Source organism: Centrocercus urophasianus, unplaced genomic scaffold, assembly GCF_019232065.1.
Source record: "Centrocercus urophasianus isolate 14NV4802_14NV808 unplaced genomic scaffold, USGS_Curo_1.0 seq_34, whole genome shotgun sequence".
NCBI lineage: Eukaryota > Metazoa > Chordata > Aves > Galliformes > Phasianidae > Centrocercus > Centrocercus urophasianus.
Genome location: NW_024884911.1, coordinates 7,105,602 through 7,123,529, shown reverse-complemented (window position 1 = coordinate 7,123,529; position 17,928 = coordinate 7,105,602). Strand labels below are relative to the sequence as shown.

Here is a 17,928-nt window from a genome sequence, read left to right as displayed (position 1 = left end):
AGCAATTTACTGAGCCATGTAACCGCCCTGGGCTCGCCATTTTCCTTTATTCATTTATCATGGTAAGTGCTTTGGCCAAAATACACAAAGCAGAGAAATTGTTGACATGTGGGGCCCTAGCAGAGCAAATCCTTCATCCTCGTCCCCCTCCCCACTGCACACAAACTAACTTTTTGGGAGTTGTTTATTTAAGGACTGCAGAGCACTTGGTGCTCTTTGAACCCAACTGCTCTGGGAGAGGGGCTGTGCTGTTGGCCACCACCTTCCCTCCCTCTTGCCGTTGCCTGAGGCTGTTTGCTGCTGTTGGGAAGTACCTGCTGGCAACCAAAGGCTGAGGTATGTGCTCAGAATTCCGTTCTGCTCCTTCCTCCTTCCCTCTGGAGCATGCCACCAGCAGCACATATGGGCAAATGACAGCTTTGCAAAGTTCCCAGGCTGATTTGGACTTTATTTTGAGCAAGAATAAATGATAAGGATCACACAAGGACACTGCTGGATTTTCCCTCCATGTTGTGCTTTCTTCTAGCAGTATAGGTTGAGAACTGGTAGAAACAACAGAGCTGGGCTGCACAGTGGGCCTGCAGCCTGTTGAGGCTCAGACATGAAGGAAATGGACTGGTGAGGTGGTCATGCATCTGGAGGCTTGAGCTTCAACTCTTGCTGAACTGCTACCTGAAGCAGAGGGCAGTGTTACCTCCTAGATCACAGCTTATGCTGTGGGAATCCTTTCAGTAGCCTCCAATTGTCCTTAATGTTTTATTTTTAATCTTACTTCACCCAATTCTGTTGACACTTGAATGAAGAACAGCAGAGACTTCCCCCCTCCCTCCCATACAATCCGGGATCAGAAATCTCAGCAGCCAGGGGGTTCCAGCGCCCAGGTCTGGGGGAGAGCCACCCCTGCCCATCACCTGAAGCTGCCTGGCTGCAGGCTGGGATGGCAGTGGATACAGGGCAGTCCTTTCTTGCTGGAAGGGGAGTGTGTCCACACGTGGTGTTTATCCAAGCAGCTCCTTGGTCTTCGCTGCCAGCAGCTTGTCCATCTCTGCTGCAGCACTGTCTGCCATTTGCTGGATCTGCGGCAGCACAGCACAGGTCTGAGTCTGCTATTTTCTTTATGCATGAAATTTCTTGTACAAAGAACTAAGTGGCTATCATTGAAGCTCTGCCCAGTGATTAGATACTCTGATAACAAGGGATGGATGTGGCAAGCATATGAACAGTACCAAAATGTGCATCTGTGTATTTTGGGTGAGTGATGGGCGCACATGCAGACTGAAATTGAAGCCTCTGGGGCTTTTCTGCACTGCTTCCCCAGGTCTGATTAAGATGCACTCAATTCTCAGGTATATGAGCATATGACCTCTCCTCATGCTGAAAAATCTGGATGAAAGTGGAAGTCAGATGTGAGACACTACCTCTACATCTGCCTGCTATGGAACAACCACCTCCCAGCAGGATTCAGTTACAACAGCACAGCCATTTTTCCTGCTCGCAGAAATGCTCTCTGCGTCAATGTTTATTTTTGTGAGCACACAGAGAATAGTTCTGAGGCATTTGGAAGGTACCTGACTTCAGCTGATAATAAACAAATGGCCAAAAAGTCACAGCCTGCTTCAGAGGCATCAGTTCAGCTTGTGCCTGAGTTTATGCCCAAGCAATTGACTTTAGTGACATTTGCTCTTAGGGAATTAGGCATGTGCTTAAGTATTTTCCTGAGTCAGAGCCAAAAACTCCTAATGGAGAGAATCTTGCTAGCCCTTTCATTAACAAGAAATTGGAGCAATCCTTATTAGCACCAGCTGTTTAGTGATGTCCAGGCTCTGTGTAAGTGGTGGTACAATGATGGGTGTGGGAAGCTTTGCTCTCCATCAGCTGGGTTGTGTAACAATCCTCTGCACTACGAAAGCTTTTGAGGAAAATTTTGTTTTCCTGTTTCAGTTTACAATTGTATACCGTATGTGATACCACAAATTTGGCTTTGAGATTTAAGCCCCAACTCTTACAAAGAAATAGCAAACACAGCAGCTGCTGCCTACTCCAAAAAGTCAGCTCAGAATCACCTCATTTCTCAGTGCTGGAGTTCTGTCAGCTGTGGGAAAAATGCTCTCCCTCACCCCACTGAGCCAACAATTGCCATATGCTGCAAGGAAGAAACTTACCTGCTTTTCTAGCAGCCAGATGGTGTCCTCAGACACTTTGCTCTTGAACTTCTTCACCTGGTTGATGCTTTTACTTCGCACCTTTCTCAAGGCTTCTTTGGATTTGTTGGTGGACTGCTTGGCGAGCTTGGCCAGGCTCTCCCTGTGTTCTCTAGTTACTCTATCAATGAGGAGGAGAAAAAACAAAAATCAATGTAATTAGTAGCACAGCCAGACTGATTTCCTGCAGGGTGGGCAGGCCTCCACACAGTACCCTTGGGCTGTGCTCAGACCATGCTGTGCTGTGACTGCTCACAGGGGGCTTTCATCCCTCTTCAGTCCCCTGAGCAAATCGCCTGCCTCAAACGGGAAGTTCCTACTGCAGCCCCAAGCTGAAGGGCTTGGACTGAACATGCTTGTTTCGTGGATGTCACTGGCGTGCCTGGAAGTCATGCTGAAGCATTTAATGTCTTTCTTCCGCTGCCAAAGCATCTGGGGAAAGAGGGAAAACCCAGCTCCACACCCAGGATGCAGAGGAGAGAAGTGCAGCTTTCCTGCAAAGCTGTGAGGGAAGCTCCATCCATCCCTGGCCCTCAGTGTGGTCTACATGCAAGTGCCAGAGGTTGAGTTCTGCACCTGGAAGAACTCCTAATTCAATCAACCTTACCACGACCAGGCCTTTCCACTGACACACCTGGATCACGCCTTGTGACAAGGCAGCACTGCCAACAGCTCTGGAGTGAGCAGCTCATACAGAAGGCACAGAGGACACTGGCTGCAGTTTGCCCCACGCGGTGCCACTGCTGCACCGCTGGGAGCAAATCCCCAACTCTTCATCCCGAATGGGAACCACAGTGCAGCATGAGCCTGAACCCAACACAGGATGAGCTGACACATCATCTCAGCTCCGGTAATGCCCCAGCACCAACAGCCGACTGTTGTCAACATCAACTGTTGGTGCTCAACAATAATATTTTAACTATTTTTGTGGCTGTTGCAGTTCTGACATTACTTTAAGAATGCAAAGTGCAGCACACAGAAGATGCTGCAAAATAAACATTTCGTATGGAATACTTTGAAATTGGCTGCAATGGCCTGAGTGAGTGGAACACCAAGGCCAAGATCCTTCCTGCACAGAGCTGAAGAAGCGTGGGGTGAGGGCTCCTCAGCAATGCTCAGTGTGGACTGTGGGAGCTGAGCCCCATATGGCAACCCCTCAGTGCCCTCCTGCAGCAGATGTTTGCAGAGGCTCTGACTGTTCCTGAGCACTGCCAGTTATTTCTATCTCAAGGCAGAGGTGAATCAGCTTTCCAGAACTGACAGGAATTTCATACCCCTAGGAGAGCAGAGAGGCCCAGAGCAGAGACTCGGCACAGCCCCTGCCAGGGGACGCACTGGGGACAGCATCTGGTGCTGCTGAGGGGCCACCGCTCAGAGCAGGCTGCAGCCAGGACCTGAATGTCTGATTGGAAGTGAGTGAGGTTACTCATAGTTTCCTGTGCATCCCAACGTCGATGCCTTTAGGGCTTCTCTTTTTCAGAATCCCAAGCCAGAGGTCCTGTGGCACAGCTTGCAGACAGAGGTCTGCAGGAGGTCAGATTCTCAGGCAGCATTTTGGGAGGGGGAAGGGAAAGAGATCCCTGTCTGCTGAGCTGAGAAGAGGGAGCTGCTGGGTGGTGAGGAGAGCTGCTCTGTAGGGGCTGCCCCAGCTGGGGCCAAGTGCAGCTTGCCTTCACTTCCCTGCTTGTGTTCAGCTCTCGTGGTTTGTGCTGAGGGTATCACTCGCCTGCTTGGGGCTGCTGAGCCTTTAAGGAAATGTTTTTGTTTATGCAGGGCTGCCAGATTTCCTCTTCTTCTTGGCACAGGGTCACAGCTTTCATGCCTCCTTGTCTGTCTTTATTAACACCAATTCCTTTTTATCACTGCACAGTGCCGCAGAGTTTCTCAGTGGGTTTTACGTTCCACCCAGGCCGTATATAAATTCTTAGCAATGCTACCAACAGTGCCAGAAATTGACACTTCTTCAGTCTGATGCTGTTTCTGGTTAAGGAATCCATCAGCACAAGCCAGGCCCTTGGTTTCTAAGCACAGTTGCTTAATCCTGCCCCCAGATCTGGGACTTGGAGCTGTCTCGAAATGTGTTTGCTTTTCTGTCTAGTAACCGTTGCAGCTGCCTCCTCTTTAGAGCCAAAGTGTGAAGCAGACACGGGGAAGAGCTGCCCGCCCCCAGCAGGGATAAGGATGAGGCCTCAGGACCAGTGCAGCCTCTGCAGGTACAGAGCAGTGGGCTCAAACCCTGCCGTGTGCCTGGGGCCATGGCACCAAGCCACGCACAGCACAGCCTGCTGGGCGCGCAGCGGTGCGTGCAGAGCCGTGCACTGCCCCACAGTAACACCTCTTCTTTTCCTGCCCCAGCCAGCAACTGGTGGTTGAAGCACTGCAGCACTTGGATGCTCCCTTCCCAGCATATGGCATGAGCACACCCGCAGTGAAAACAATGCAGGCCACGTCTGATCTCCAACACAGCGCGTTTTTGCGGGTAAGAATAATTTCTGTATCTCAAATGCTAGGAATTTCCTGCGAATGAGAGGGATCAGTTAAAGGAAAGTAGGTTTAACTAGATACTCTGCATGCCTAATTGCAGATAAACATAGGGTGCAAAATATATTATTCAACGAGAAGCGTGAAAGAGACTTATTATGATGAGTGATCTGGAGCAACGCAGCTCAGCTTTGTGCTTTTTTCTCTAAATGAAATTTCTCGAGTCCTTGCTCCTCACCGTAGGTATCTTTGCATATTTCTTAAAGGGCAAAGGAAAAAAAAGCTCACAATGAGTCATTAAACTTTCAAATGAGTCATCTGGCTTTCAGTAAAACATGTGTAAAAATATTACTAATTTACAAACAATATCCAGTGTAACACAATGGGTCCAAAAAAGATGGATCTAAAAATGAGGCAATACCATAAAAGACACAAGGTCAGGTCAAACTCGGCCACGAGATCGACCAATACAAGTGTTCCCATGGCTGGTTTTCTTTTCTTTTCTTTTTTTTTTTCTTTTTAAACCCCCAGAGAATACTTTTCTACAAACAAATATTGCCTATGCAGCGCTAGCAACACAAACAGGCGAATGCCTCTGGGAGCAGAGTGGATCCTAGCAGGAAGCAGAAGTAAACACCAAGACAACCCGTGTGTCTTTAAAACCATTGCATGTTTCAACTGCAATGCAAAACCTAAACTAATGGAATAAATACTGACAAGCAAACGTTTTTAAACGTTCGGTTGAAATGATCTCAAGCACCGATGTGCGTAGGGCAAAACAGGATGCGTGTGTGTCCACCTGATAAATCCAACTAAAAAGTGGTTTTAATGAGCAGGGGAAGATCATTTAGGTCTGATTTCACTTTTCACGTGCTTTCCCTCCATTTCTGCAGGAGCACTATTCACTATTGTCTCTTAATTTCTGATTCGTTTGCTTGTTCTGCACACCTGCCATCATTTTAGCAATTTCACTGCATCTGTCCTGAATTTTTTGTGAACGTGTTTTGAGATTTGAGAAAATGAAACACTTTAGAAAAATCAGAAAAAGCAATTTGGGGATGTAAGGGTTCTCTCTTTCACAACTTGGGTGTTTTTCTCCCCTTTGCATTTCAAGGTTTTAAAGACAGAAACCGTTCGTCTTGTCTGTAAGGGATGAAACCCTGAACAATTCTGTTGTCTTATTGGAGAGGAGTCCGTGAGGGGCAGACCTGCAGGGCACATCCTGCAAACTGCAAATGAATTGGATGTGGGGCTTTTGGGTGCCAGCTGCCAGGGGGAATGGGACCGAGAGCAGCAACAGTTTCTGTGCAGAGGAATGGGCAGCTGATGAGACAGACCTCCTTTGGGAAAAGAAGATCTGCTTCTGATCTGCAACGCCATGAAAGAAAGTGGCAGAATGTACATATTTGTTGGAAAAACAGTATTTTTTTTAAAGATTGGGATTTGTAGTTTCGGAGTTTCCTCCCCTGCAATTCATATTCAAGGATGACCCAAGTGCCCATTAACAATCAAACCACTGCGCAGCAACCCGGGAGCCTCAGCAATTATGAAGATAATGGTGCCCTCCTCCTCTGCCTCCTCTCCTGAGGGATGGGGGAAGGGCAGAGAGCACAGGGGAAACAGAAAATCAGCAAATAGAATGATAATGTCATTCCCTTTCGCGATAGAAACAGAAAGCTGCAATTAGATTTCTCTGATCAAAATGCTAGATAAAAATCAAGAGAATTTTCTAAAGTAGATCTGAAGCATGAAGAATAACTCAGTTCTTTACTTAGAAGTCACCTCTGTGCAAAGCAGTGTGTGGGGTCTGTGTGCATGCAGTGCACGAAGCCCTTTGTGGCAGTTGTCTGCAGTACCCCGAGCTCGGATCACACCTCTGGTGGCCTCACACCTCTGCATCTGCTCAGGGTGTTTTCAGGGCTCCGTCACTGCTGGTACTGAGCACCCACGGGAATTGTGGATTTACCACCCAAATGTGCTCAGAGAAGGGCTGCTGCCTCTGTCTGCATGTCAGCATGCTGTGTGATGCAGTTTGAGCAGAGGTGCTGAGCACGGAGCTGCTCCAGAGGGCTGGCTCCATGTGAGGCTCAGCCCCGCTGCATTACCTTGCACAATGATGAACTCAGGGAACCATGGATTGATACTCACTTAGGAACTGGCACCCGAATTAGTGTCCCATCCACTTCTGGGTTCAGGTTCATTCCGCTCTCCCTTATAGCCTTCATAGCTGCAGCTGTGCTCTGTAAAACAGATCAAAAGGTAAAAAGAATTAGGAAATAATCATTCCCATATGCCAGAACTCTGTCAATAGTTGGCAATCCATCTCCACAGAACATGGAAACATTTACTTCTGTTACCAGTAAGATCAGGAAGTTACATTGGTGTGGAGAGCTTTGATCAAACTGAATGGGAAACTATGGCTGCACTCAGTGTCGGGGTAGCGAGGGTACCAAGGGGGGAGAGGGGAAGGGGAAGCAACAACAGAAGAAAATGTTTTGCTTCTTTGAAACTATTTGAATGGTTTGAGGCAATGCAGAGTGAAACCACAATAAATTCCCAAGGCATGGCCTGACTGTGGCAAAGGAGATGAAAGATTCTCAGCATTTAAAAATTCCAGTTGAATGTTTTCCACTAGGAATCACACAGAACCCATTTAGAAATGTTAACTAACTTAACCACTTCAGCACTACAACGTAATCTCATTACATCACAGCAGTAGCAGTTGGCTGAGAAGCAGAGCCTGTGCCCAGCTCTATGTTTATTTTACAGCCTATTACTTAGGATTAACTTTTCAAAAAACTCCATCACAGCTGGCTGATGCTGTTCTGCCTGAAAGGTGAGGTGGGCAGGTTTGCCTGCTAATTGCAAAGTGATTAAAATGCTTCCCCTCCTCACCTTAAGAGCACTGCTGTACCTTCACGGTGTCAAATGTTATGGTTAAGTAACAGTTCTGCAGAGAACTGCAACAGCACTCTGCCAGTTTGTTTCATTCTCTGACGCTGACAATAACAAGACTGGGCTGGTCTGCGTTCCTTTGGCACTAGCATGGCATTTCCTACAAGGAGCATTGCTAGTTCTGATGTTCTTTTCTATTGTTAACTTGAGCTCCAGGTTACTGCAGTAGATCGCACTTATGAAGTTCAGCTTTTATCAACTGAGGCACAAACTAAAGCTTTGCCAATGTTTTGTGAGATATAACTGCCCCACTCAGAAATGAAAGGAGCAGAGAAAATGTGACAGAGGTGATTTCGGTGTGTTAGGACCATCAGTGTGTTATTCTGTGGGCAGAACTTGCTCTGCAGGAAGAAAATGCTCAGTAAAAGCTGTATCGTAAATCCTCTTCTATAATTTTCTATCCTAGACTCTTCAGGGATTGGTATTTGCTTTCCAATGCTAGAAAGTATTGGTGATCTGCTGTAAGTAATGATATGGAGTAGTAGTGTGTGTAGTGTTATCAAGGAGTTCCATCTGCCTATGAAACAGTTATGGTATAAAATAATTGCATTGAGAGAAATAGCTCCAGCTCAGGTGAGAAACAATCCTTTGGCTTGGGAAGCAAACACAGGCAATACATGGCTAATCTGACTCTGTTGCTTGTGTACCCATTTCTCAGCCCATCCTCCTGCCTGGATGCAGGCAAAGCCACGGTATGGCTTCTCTCAGTTGTGGCACTCAGTGCATTCCCTGATGGGGAGTTTTCATTCTTCCAAGTTACACAATCTGGGTACTCTTCAGGAAACACATAGGCATCAAGTGCCTTATGCTGACCTCCTCTGAGAAGCTGTCAGCTTAAATGGGGAAGGCACATGGCACAGTCTGCAGCAAAACACAGCTTGTGTCAGTCAAGGAGCGACAGTGTTGTCTGAGCTCTTAGCCCCTTTTATCCACCTGTTTCTTTGCTCAGTATCAACCTGTTTGTTCCCATGGTAAGTACCTCCCCTTGCCACACCTCCAGAAACGTGTCCTTACCTCTGGAAAATTGGTCATGTTCACTACAATGAGCTGAGGAGACTTCTGTGAGATCTGCCCCAGCTGGTTCAGTGGAAACTTCCCATCTTTTGTCGTGACAGTGATGTGGTCAAGGGCCCCTCGAAAGAACCAAACACAAGGGAACGTCAGCATGACACCACAGCTCAGGATGATGCTGTAGTACAAATACAGTGTCTCATTTTCCCTCCCTTGTGCAAAATACAGATGTTACAAAATAAAAAAATGATGTATGCTGTTTGTGTTTCTGCATCCCTTGTGGTGTTTGTAAAATATTTCAGCATTAGGGCACAAAAACATGAAAACAAATCTTCTGTTTCTGTTACCAGAATAGGAAAACTAAACAAAGATTGTGAAGAATTAAGAGGAAATAATTATTTTTTAATACTTACAAGTTAAAGAAGATCAAGATGTTATTATAAAAGTCAAGAAAACTACTGTCTTGAATTGAGCAATGTTCCCTTAAACCCCTCTTTTTTTTTTTTTCCAGGTCCCAAGAGGAGGTGCTATCCACTACTTAATTGAGAGTATTCTGTTTCTCCCTGAGCTGCTCTTAATCTGCTCTCTCATTTCTGCTGCAAAATGTTAACAGACCAAAAGGCACACGGGACAGGAGGTACTTTATCAGTGCAGTTAAAAAAAAAAAAACACCTATGGCTAAAATAAACAGTTAAGAGACTGAGCAACACGTTCCAGCCCTACAAAAGACTGCAGTGCCCTTTGCCAGAGCTGGAGTGGTGGATGATTCAAATGTGGTCATTGTTTAATATTACACTTTATCCCTGAAACTTGATACTACTTAAAAATACATATGTTCAGTGTTATAGTAACTGTAGCATAGTCAAACATATTCATGATCCTTCCTGAAACACACAATTCACTCAGTGAATAAAGCTTGTAAAGGTCAGTAACCACAAAGATGCATAGCAAAAAAAGTTTGTACACGTCAGACACCAGTCTGATGGCAATTTTCAAAAGGCTAATTTAATGGCAATTGGATTTTTCCTGCCCTACTGCACCATTAGCTGACAACCTGCTTCTTCATCACATCTGCAAACAGTTCAGTTAGACACTTTTGACATCTCCCACTTAGAAAAGCTATTTCCAGGAAGCTATTAACAAAAATGGATTCTTCCTGGTCAAGCTCAGGGTGAAGAGAGCCTTTAGTAAGGGATGTCAAGGTTGTAGTAATTGGGTGCCCAGTGTATAACTCAATAAAAAGAAAATCAATTCCAGAAAAAAAAACAAAACAAAACCCCAGCAGCAGAGCATTGTACAAAAAATGTACCAACCTTGTGAGGTTCTGACATTGAGATTTCTGTTGAAATCTTCTTTCAGAGCTTCTACCACTGCCTGCATGTCTGTGTTGGTTTCCTCCAAGTTGATAATATCCTCAACCAAGGCAGCACTGATGTTCACTTTGGCTTGTGTCTGCCCTTTACCTTTAGCTGCACATTACACATAGAATTAATTTCAGTTTCTCACAATAACTCAACTACTTTAGAGATTAGAAAAAAGACGTTACAACTGATGTTAAATTCAGAGTTGAGTCCAAGATAAACAGACATTCTTTAGCGGGTAAATAGCCCAGCAATTCAGAGCACAAACCAAAATAGATGAGAAGCTCGTGCTACACGCCCCAGCTCTAGCTGGGACTGCGATGACAGCCACATGCCCTGCTGCAACAGCAGCTCCCCGAGATGGGTATCTGGCATCATGGACGGGGGGTGCAAACACCACTGGATGCTGCTGCTTTACCTTTTTTGGTGGCCAGCGGCCTGGCCAGCAGCAGTGGGTGGACGCATTGCCTGCAGCCATCCAGGAGCAGAGCTGTGCAGCGTGCTGGGGGCTGCGGCAGCCGCCTCACCACTGCGAGTGAAGAGCAATGAAGCAGGGAGTGCAGATGCCTAAAGCATCGTAATGCCATAGCCATTGGTTACCTGTAAAGGGAAGAAGTAGGTGGGTCAGCGTGCTAAAAGGAAAAGGCTTCAAACCTGAGGTGTGCGTGTCTGTGTGTGCGTGCCAGCAGTCAGCACTGCAGGGTTGGCTATTTGTGCACCACTTAAACAGAACTTCAAATTCTGCCGCTCTAGGATGGAGGCTCCAAAGCCCTCCTTAATGCTCCCCTTAATCACAAGTATGGCTCTAAGGCTGCGTCCAGCCACAGCGCTGCTCTGTGCCTCGAACTCAAACGAAACCGCACAGCAGCCCTCGCCGCGGCACGTGCGCGCAAGCCCGCCCCCACCCCAGGCCACCCCCCCATCCCGGGCCACGCCCCCATCCCGGGCCCCGCCTCCGGCATTTGCCCATCAGGCCCTGCCCTCTGCACTCAGCCCCTTCTCCCACACCCTGTGGACGCCCCTCCCGGTGCCCCGCAGCGCCCAGTCTGCCTCGCTGCGGTACCGCGGTGCAAAGCGACACAGCGTGGCCCGAACGGAGCGGAGCCGGGGTCCGGGAGTGGCAACAGAGGAGGGCGGGTGTCCGCGGCATTGCTCACCGTCGCGCCGAGCTGCCGTCATCAAACGGCGCCCGCCTGTGATGTCATCAATGTGCGCCAAGGGCGGGGCGAGGCCTATGCGAGGCCGGGGATGGTGAGGGGCGGCCCCGCGCCGCCATGGAGCCGGAACGACAGGCGTTACCGCTGGAGAACGCCGCCATCCTGTCCGAGGGCGCCCTGCAGGACGGGCACCGCCTCTGGATCGGCAACCTCGACCCCAAGATCACCGAGTGAGCGGCCGGGCGGGCGGGCGGGCGACCGAGTGGCTGTGCGGGCCCGGCGCCGCCCTCCCTGCGGCACCGCCCCGCGTCCCCCCGCGGAGCCGCGCTGCGCGGAGCTCCCGTTACCGGCGCCCCCCCTCCCAGCACCCGTTCCCCTTCTCCTGGGCTGCCCTCTGTGCTCTCTTCGTACTCGCTCGCCCGCGGCTCCGCTCTCAGCCCCGCCCCGGGTGCGGGTGCGCAGCTGCCCCCGGCCGCGCTCCACATTCGGGCTGGTGGCCCCGGGGCTGGGAACTGCTCCGTTTGCCCGCCTGGGGTGGGGGTAGAACCGTGCATGTGCCCCGTTCCCTGAGGGGTGACCGGGGGTTCCATTTGTTGTTGTGTTCCGTCCGTGGGTGTGGGGTGGGCGGGGAGGACAGGCAGGCGCTGCAGTGAGCACCTGGTATCCCCTGCAGGTACCGAGATCTTAGCCGCTGTAATACTCAAACCGCAGAACTACAGCAGGGGTTGCTGCGCAGTATTTGGGTGGTGTGCTAAGAAGTGACAAACCCACACAGAGCAACGTGGGGTTTATATTTCTCTAGAAACATGCATTTTTGATTAACTGTTGTGTGTGCTCTCATAGAATACTGTTTCTCCTTCCATCTCTGCGTGTGTGCGTGTGGTAGGGCTCTATTCTAAGTGTGGTTCATCTTAACAGAGCAGTTCTCTGCTAGCCTCTAAATGGAATCATTAATGCATTGTGCTTTACAACCATTCAGTTTTGGGTGGTTTTGCGTTAGTTACCGTTTCTGTCCCACAGCTCTGTTGCTTTGGTTTGTTCACACTCGCTGACCACATACACTCACGTATGGGACTTAGCATGTTTACAGGTCCGTAAGGATTCAGGAGATTGTGCAAGGTGAAAACTGTGGGTGTTTGTAAATGCATCAGATCCTTCATGTTTTGCGGTTAATGGTGTTGTTAAAGATTCTTTCACTCTGCGTTTCTCTGAATCTAGGCCAGGCAAGCAGTAGCTTCATGTGAAATGATTCCATACCATTAAGCTTAGTGTTTAAAGTTTGCCCAGCAATGGGTGACAGTGCTCGTTGCCCGTAACAGGGTTGTATTTCTGGCTGGATACTTGTGTTCTGCTTTTGGTTTTGCTTTAGTAATGTCTATACTCCACTGAAAAAAAAATAAATACTATAATCTGTTTCATTCTGAAAAAAATAAAGAAAATTCCTTTTAATGCATTGTCAGCATAGGGAAAGTAATGTTTCTGTATCAGTTCAGTAAATTCTTATAAATCAGCCTGACCCTTGCTTTCTTATCCTAAAGGCTCACAGCTCTGCTCATGCTTGCTTGTCTGAATAATCCCTGTTGAGCTTACTAATTGCATGACTAAAAACACATACCTGAAAGCTAAATAGCTGTTTCTTCATTTGCTGCTTTTATCTGATTTTAAAGGGTTGCCCCTGCAATTTTCATGTTAGATTTGCTTAAGATGGAGTAAAGTTGATTGGTTGTTAGTAGGGTTAATAACTGGTTGTGACTTTCTTGAGCAGAAATGAGTTCAGAAAGTCTTGAATTAATCCAAGACTTCCATTTAGAGAGCAACCTATAACTGCAATCAAGCACTGGGGAGTTAATAGGTAACGTATACATTTGAGTGCAAGCTGTGGTAATAGGAATTCATGAATGTAGGGCTGCCTACAAATTACAGCCTGTAAGCTGGTGGCTTATGGGAGGTTATTGCACTGAGCAGCTGTGACTCAAATGGGAGTCTCCAAGGGTGTCAGTTGTTGTCATACCCACTTGTTGGGGTTTGATGTGTCTTCTGGTGGGCTAGCTTCCCTGCCAGTGATGTTTACTTGGGTTATTTGTTTTATCTAGCATCCTGAGAACTGTTCTGCATATGGCAGCAGATAATGTTGGGGGTTGTAGCTTCTTAGCAGCTGGAAGGAGGCGAGCTGGCACCGAGTGTCCACACAGCAGGCTGTGGTGTGGGATGTAATTTGTAGGCAGTTCCAGTGCTGAAGGATCCCTGCTTTGGGTTCTGCTGCAGTGGGGTGTGAGGAGGGCAGCGGGCGGTCAGTTCTGGTGTCACTAGCAGGGAATCCATTGGCTCCCTGCTGTCACTGCCAGCATGGCCAGGTGCAGCACTTGTCCCCTGGTGGGCTGGGAGATGCTTTGTGCTGTGCCCTTTGCTCACCTCACTGCTTTGTGACTTCTGTTGCACCTCCTGCGTGGCACGTGGAGTCGAACTGCCTGCTCTGCTAATTCCTGTGTGTAAAGCTTTTGGAGGCTTAAGTTTCTGTCCGCCCAAAACGCGGCACTTCCAGTACTGCAGTTATACGTATGTTATCTGGTTTCTAGTAGCCTTTGAATGACTGTTAATGACCTGCAGGTATGAAATAGTGGATGTTCAGCTTCCTTGGCTGTTCAGCTGCTTGTCTACGATCCCATCTTGATGAGTCTCACCTAGAAAACAAAGTGTGCATGAGTTGTTGTTAGAGACTCCTACTGACTCCCAGTGGGGCAAAATTCTTTGCAATAATAGGTTTAGCATGTGGCCCGGTACCTTTGCAGTATCCTTGGGATAGCATTGTTCAGAGGAAGCCTTGCCTGTGTTTGAATAGCACTCAGGGTGCCAGGAGGAAGACTGGAGGAAAAGGAAATGGGGGAGCTGCGGGTTTGTCTTGCATTCACATCAGATGACAGGAAGTGGAAATTGAGGTTGGCTGTGGTGATCTTTGGGGCCACATCTGTGCGAATAACTCTTAAGCTCTGGATAAGCAGAGTCACTGCCATAATAAAGCTTTTTACACGTTCACACTTCTTCAATAAACATTTCAAGTTTTCCGTGACAGGTCTTCCTTCAGTGCTGAAGTCATCTTTGCGTGGGGATAACAGTCAAGTTACTCTCCATGCCTCACTGTATTAACAACAGATTATAACCAAAGCCTGGAGCTTCTGGTTACACACAGCTTCGTTTGGAGCTGCTCCTTGCAGAGGAGATAACTTGCATTGTTAAAAATTGCATGTGTGGTTTGAAAATCATGCTTGTATCATCTAGATCTAAAGATTCTGAATGAAATTGGCTACATAGGTTGCTTCCAAACTCTTCTACTAAAATGCTTTTTAAAGGAATGGCTACCACTTGCTGCCAAGGAAGCAGAAATGCGTTATTTGTTGGTTGCAGCGGTTCCCGGGTTGGGAGTTGGAGCCAACAGCATGAATTGTTCCTTTGGCAGAGTAGTTGCAGGGAGTTTTGTTGTTGGGAAATAAAATGTGGTGAGGATCATCGCTGCCCTTCCCTTGACTCTGTAATTGCAGGAGAAGGGAACCTGGCCCTCCTGCATCGCTGGGCTGAGCGCCTGCTGTACCTTCACCTCTCTAAAAGTGCACATCCTGAACGTTCGCCGTGGCTGTCCTGCGACATGACTCACATTCCTGGAACTTTCTTGCCTGCCTCCTGAAGCTTAACAAAGGGCAATCGCTTGTTTCGAACATCCTATCGGGCTTTATTAGGAAAAGTATTGTCTGCTTGGGCTGTCCCTGAAGTTACCTGATGCGTTCAGTGTCTTGGGACACTGCTGATTGCTTGCACCAGGACATGCCTCGTCCTGGCCAGTGCCTGCTGGTTCGTGTGCAGAGGGAGTTACCCTGATGAGCTTCCAGAGCTCCGAGCATTCTCTCATCTGGGAAGCTGGGAATTGAGCTTAGGCTGCGTGGCTCCCTAACTAACCCTATATTGCTAATCAGGAGGGGTTGAGTCCTAAGATGCCCTCATTAAACCCTCAGACAATTCTTAATCTCTGGGTTAGAAGTCAGTTGGTGAAATAGTGACAGGTGTGATTTGCCTGCTAGGTCAACTGGCACTATTAAACACTGGGGTCAAGGGAACCAAAAAAGCTGCAAGGAACTTTTGAGGTTAGATGTGTCTGTACAACGTATGTGCGCCTTGTTCAACATTGCTTAGTGCACCAAGTGCTAAGCATACAAGTTTAGTTGAGTTTTTCCCAAGTTTTATTAAAAAAAAGAAAAAAGCACACTCCCCACTGAATGGCAGGAGTGTCTGACTTCTGTGTGCATGTCACTGGAAAGCTGGCTGAGCCAGGGATGCTTAATTTTGCCTGACCCGTGCTGAGGTCTGGTGCTATTTCCACCTGGTCTGCTGTCAGCTCCTGGTTGTGGTTCTGCTCATCCTGCCTTCCTGCTTCCCAGCTCCTCCAGGCAGGTGGGAACAGGACTGTGTTTTCAGCCATGTCCACACTGATACAGTTTGGCACAGGGAAGGGATGGGAGCAGCTTTGCTCATGTGCGGACAGGGAGGGCAGCAAGAACTGCAGGCGCTGTGGGCTGGGACTGCTTGTGCAGAGAGAGGGATCAGATGGAGCTTCAGATAGTCATGGCAGGGCTGGAGAGGGGCAGTGTTTATGCTTGGAAGTAGGTGTGATTTCTAGAAAGACAAGAGGCAGAGTCCTCCAGCCCCATAGGGAGCTGTTAGGTAATTGTCCAAAAAAACAGCTATGAATAGATCTGCTGCTCACTCTTCAGCTGGCACTGCTGGGAGGAAGGCTTTGGGGTGTAGGGCTGTCGCTGATGAGGCCGGGCAGCTCAGGGCTGTGGTTGTGTAATGGATGTCCACCTCTGTGTGTATTTGGGAATTCCTGTGTGACTGAACTGAACCATTTGTATGACTGAGCTTGAAATGCATGTCTCCATTGCTGTACTTTCAGAGTACTGAAAGGTGCCATTCGTCTTTGTTCCCCCTCAGGTACCACCTTCTCAAACTCCTTCAGAAGTTCGGCAAAGTAAAGCAATTTGATTTTCTCTTTCACAAGTCTGGAGCTTTGGAGGGGCAGCCGAGGGGTTACTGTTTTGTGAACTTTGAAACCAAACAGGTATGTTGCTTTCTTGTTTCAAGAGAGTGGCTTCTTCCCCACCTCTTTTATGTCAATATAAAGCTAAAACAGGAAGGGATAAATGAAATGCCCAGGCTGCAGAAACCATAAGGATGTCAGAAGAGCTGTGCCAGTGCTTGAGGTCTAAAAGCTCAACGAATGATTTTTCATAACGAGGTGGAACAGCATTGCAACATGCATTTTTAATTGCTGTGAATCGAGTTTTGTGGGAGCTTCCCCAAGGTGAGATTTCACTGCTTAGTCAGGATAGGACCAAGAGGATAACATCCCTAGCAGGCATTAGCAAGATCTGGCGTAGGTGCAGGGTATTGATGGGACATGGTATGCCTCTGGGACGAATGGCAGTGTTTCTTGAGAAGCTGGTGGAGCACAGAGCTCCCTCTGCGTGCTGTTCCAACAGCTTCTGCCTTTGATTTTTTTTCAAAACTTGTGATCATCTTCCCCATTTCCTCCCTACAATGACTGAAAGAATCTGCCCTGCTGGTTTATAAAAGTCTGATTGCTCAGTTGGGTGTGGGAGTCTTCCAAGTATTTCTGGGTTGGGATACAATGGGATAAACGTTCTTTGCAGACAGTTAGCTTTACTTTCAGAGGACTGATTTACAAAAGGAAAAGGGTCTTTACATCTGAGACGGTTATGACTGAAGACTTGGTTTGTTTATTGAACTGCCTTCCTGTGCCTCCTGTGCAGGAAGCAGAGAAGGCGATCCAGTGTCTCAATGGGAAGCTGGCCCTTTCCAAGAAGCTGGTGGTGCGGTGGGCGCACGCACAAGTCAAGGTAAGCCTGCTGGTAGATAAAAATCAGTTTGCGAAGTCAAAAAGCCGTAATATTAAGGAACAGCTCTTATGAAGGCTGTCTTAGCTTGGCAAGATACCAGTGTGTTCTAGGAAATAGCTCTCAGGGAAGCAGCATGAACAATGTACCACTTCTGTTATCCTCCTGAACTAGCTGAGTTAGCGGTGAATGAGAAAAGGCTGTTTAACCTGATGTTCTTTGTAAAGGTGCATCTAATTAGAGCTCTGGGAACTGGTTACTTCTCTAAATTTCTGTTTTTCAACTTTTCCCAAGCTTAGTGAATGATTGGCTGAAAGGTTGATTCCTTCCCTTTGTGGTTTTGCACCCTTTTTGGATAAGAGATGCATGGAAATTCCCAATTACTAAGCACTCTGTAACTTTGTTCCACTTCTGAAAGCACTTATCTGGCAGCAGCTATAATTATTCCTGACTTGTAAAGCAAGGTGTTTCACTTCTAAATATCATTTTATTGCTTGCTCTACTGAATAAAACATCAGGGTTTTAATGTTAACTTGAGTACCTTCTGGAACATCCTTGTTTTCATGCCTCTGAATTCTTGTCTTGTTTCTCCTGCAGTTATTTACTCCAGCAACTTATATGAAGCAACTTTGTTTGAATAACTGTCTTTGTCGAGAGAGATTTTTCTTGGGGGAGGCAGAGGGAGGTGCTTATTGTTATTTACCTTTGGGTAATGTGATTTTAACACACCTTGATTATCTTGTAATCAACATCCTACTCTTTTTTTTTTTTTAATTGAGTGCAGCAGTGCATTTTTTTAGGAACCTTGACAACAGGGGGGGGGGGGGGGGTAGGAAAGAAAAGGGAAAAGCAGGTATCT

The 17,928-nt window shown here is 47.5% G+C and overlaps 2 protein-coding genes across 4 annotated transcripts; one reads left to right on the top strand and one right to left on the bottom strand.

Moving 5' to 3' along the window:
• Positions 1-423: 423 nt before the first annotated feature.
• MRRF (mitochondrial ribosome recycling factor) lies at positions 424-11,185 on the bottom strand. 3 transcript variants are annotated; one of them, XR_006170892.1, is made up of 8 exons: positions 11,073-11,157; positions 10,428-10,609; positions 9,962-10,117; positions 8,652-8,770; positions 6,831-6,922; positions 2,163-2,322; positions 932-1,076; positions 424-860 (listed from the first exon to the last, which is right to left on the bottom strand). XR_006170892.1 is itself a non-coding variant. In XM_042830940.1 (7 exons), exons 2-7 carry the CDS (start codon positions 10,600-10,602, stop codon positions 999-1,001), a joined length of 780 nt encoding a protein of 259 aa, XP_042686874.1. In that variant the 5' UTR covers positions 10,603-10,609; positions 11,167-11,185; the 3' UTR covers positions 424-998. The 3 variants fall into 3 exon arrangements, 2 of the variants coding, with proteins under 2 accessions (XP_042686874.1, XP_042686873.1); XM_042830940.1 differs by lacking the exon at positions 11,073-11,157 and adding an exon at positions 11,167-11,185 and having other exon boundaries at positions 424-1,076; XM_042830939.1 differs by having other exon boundaries at positions 424-1,076.
• A 48-nt stretch (positions 11,186-11,233) lies between these two features.
• On the top strand, positions 11,234-17,869 carry RBM18 (RNA binding motif protein 18). The gene is made up of 3 exons (XM_042830988.1): positions 11,234-11,396; positions 16,147-16,273; positions 16,986-17,869. Exons 1-3 carry the CDS (start codon positions 11,284-11,286, stop codon positions 17,142-17,144), a joined length of 399 nt encoding a protein of 132 aa, XP_042686922.1. The 5' UTR covers positions 11,234-11,283; the 3' UTR covers positions 17,145-17,869.
• The last annotated feature ends 59 nt before the right edge of the window (positions 17,870-17,928 follow it).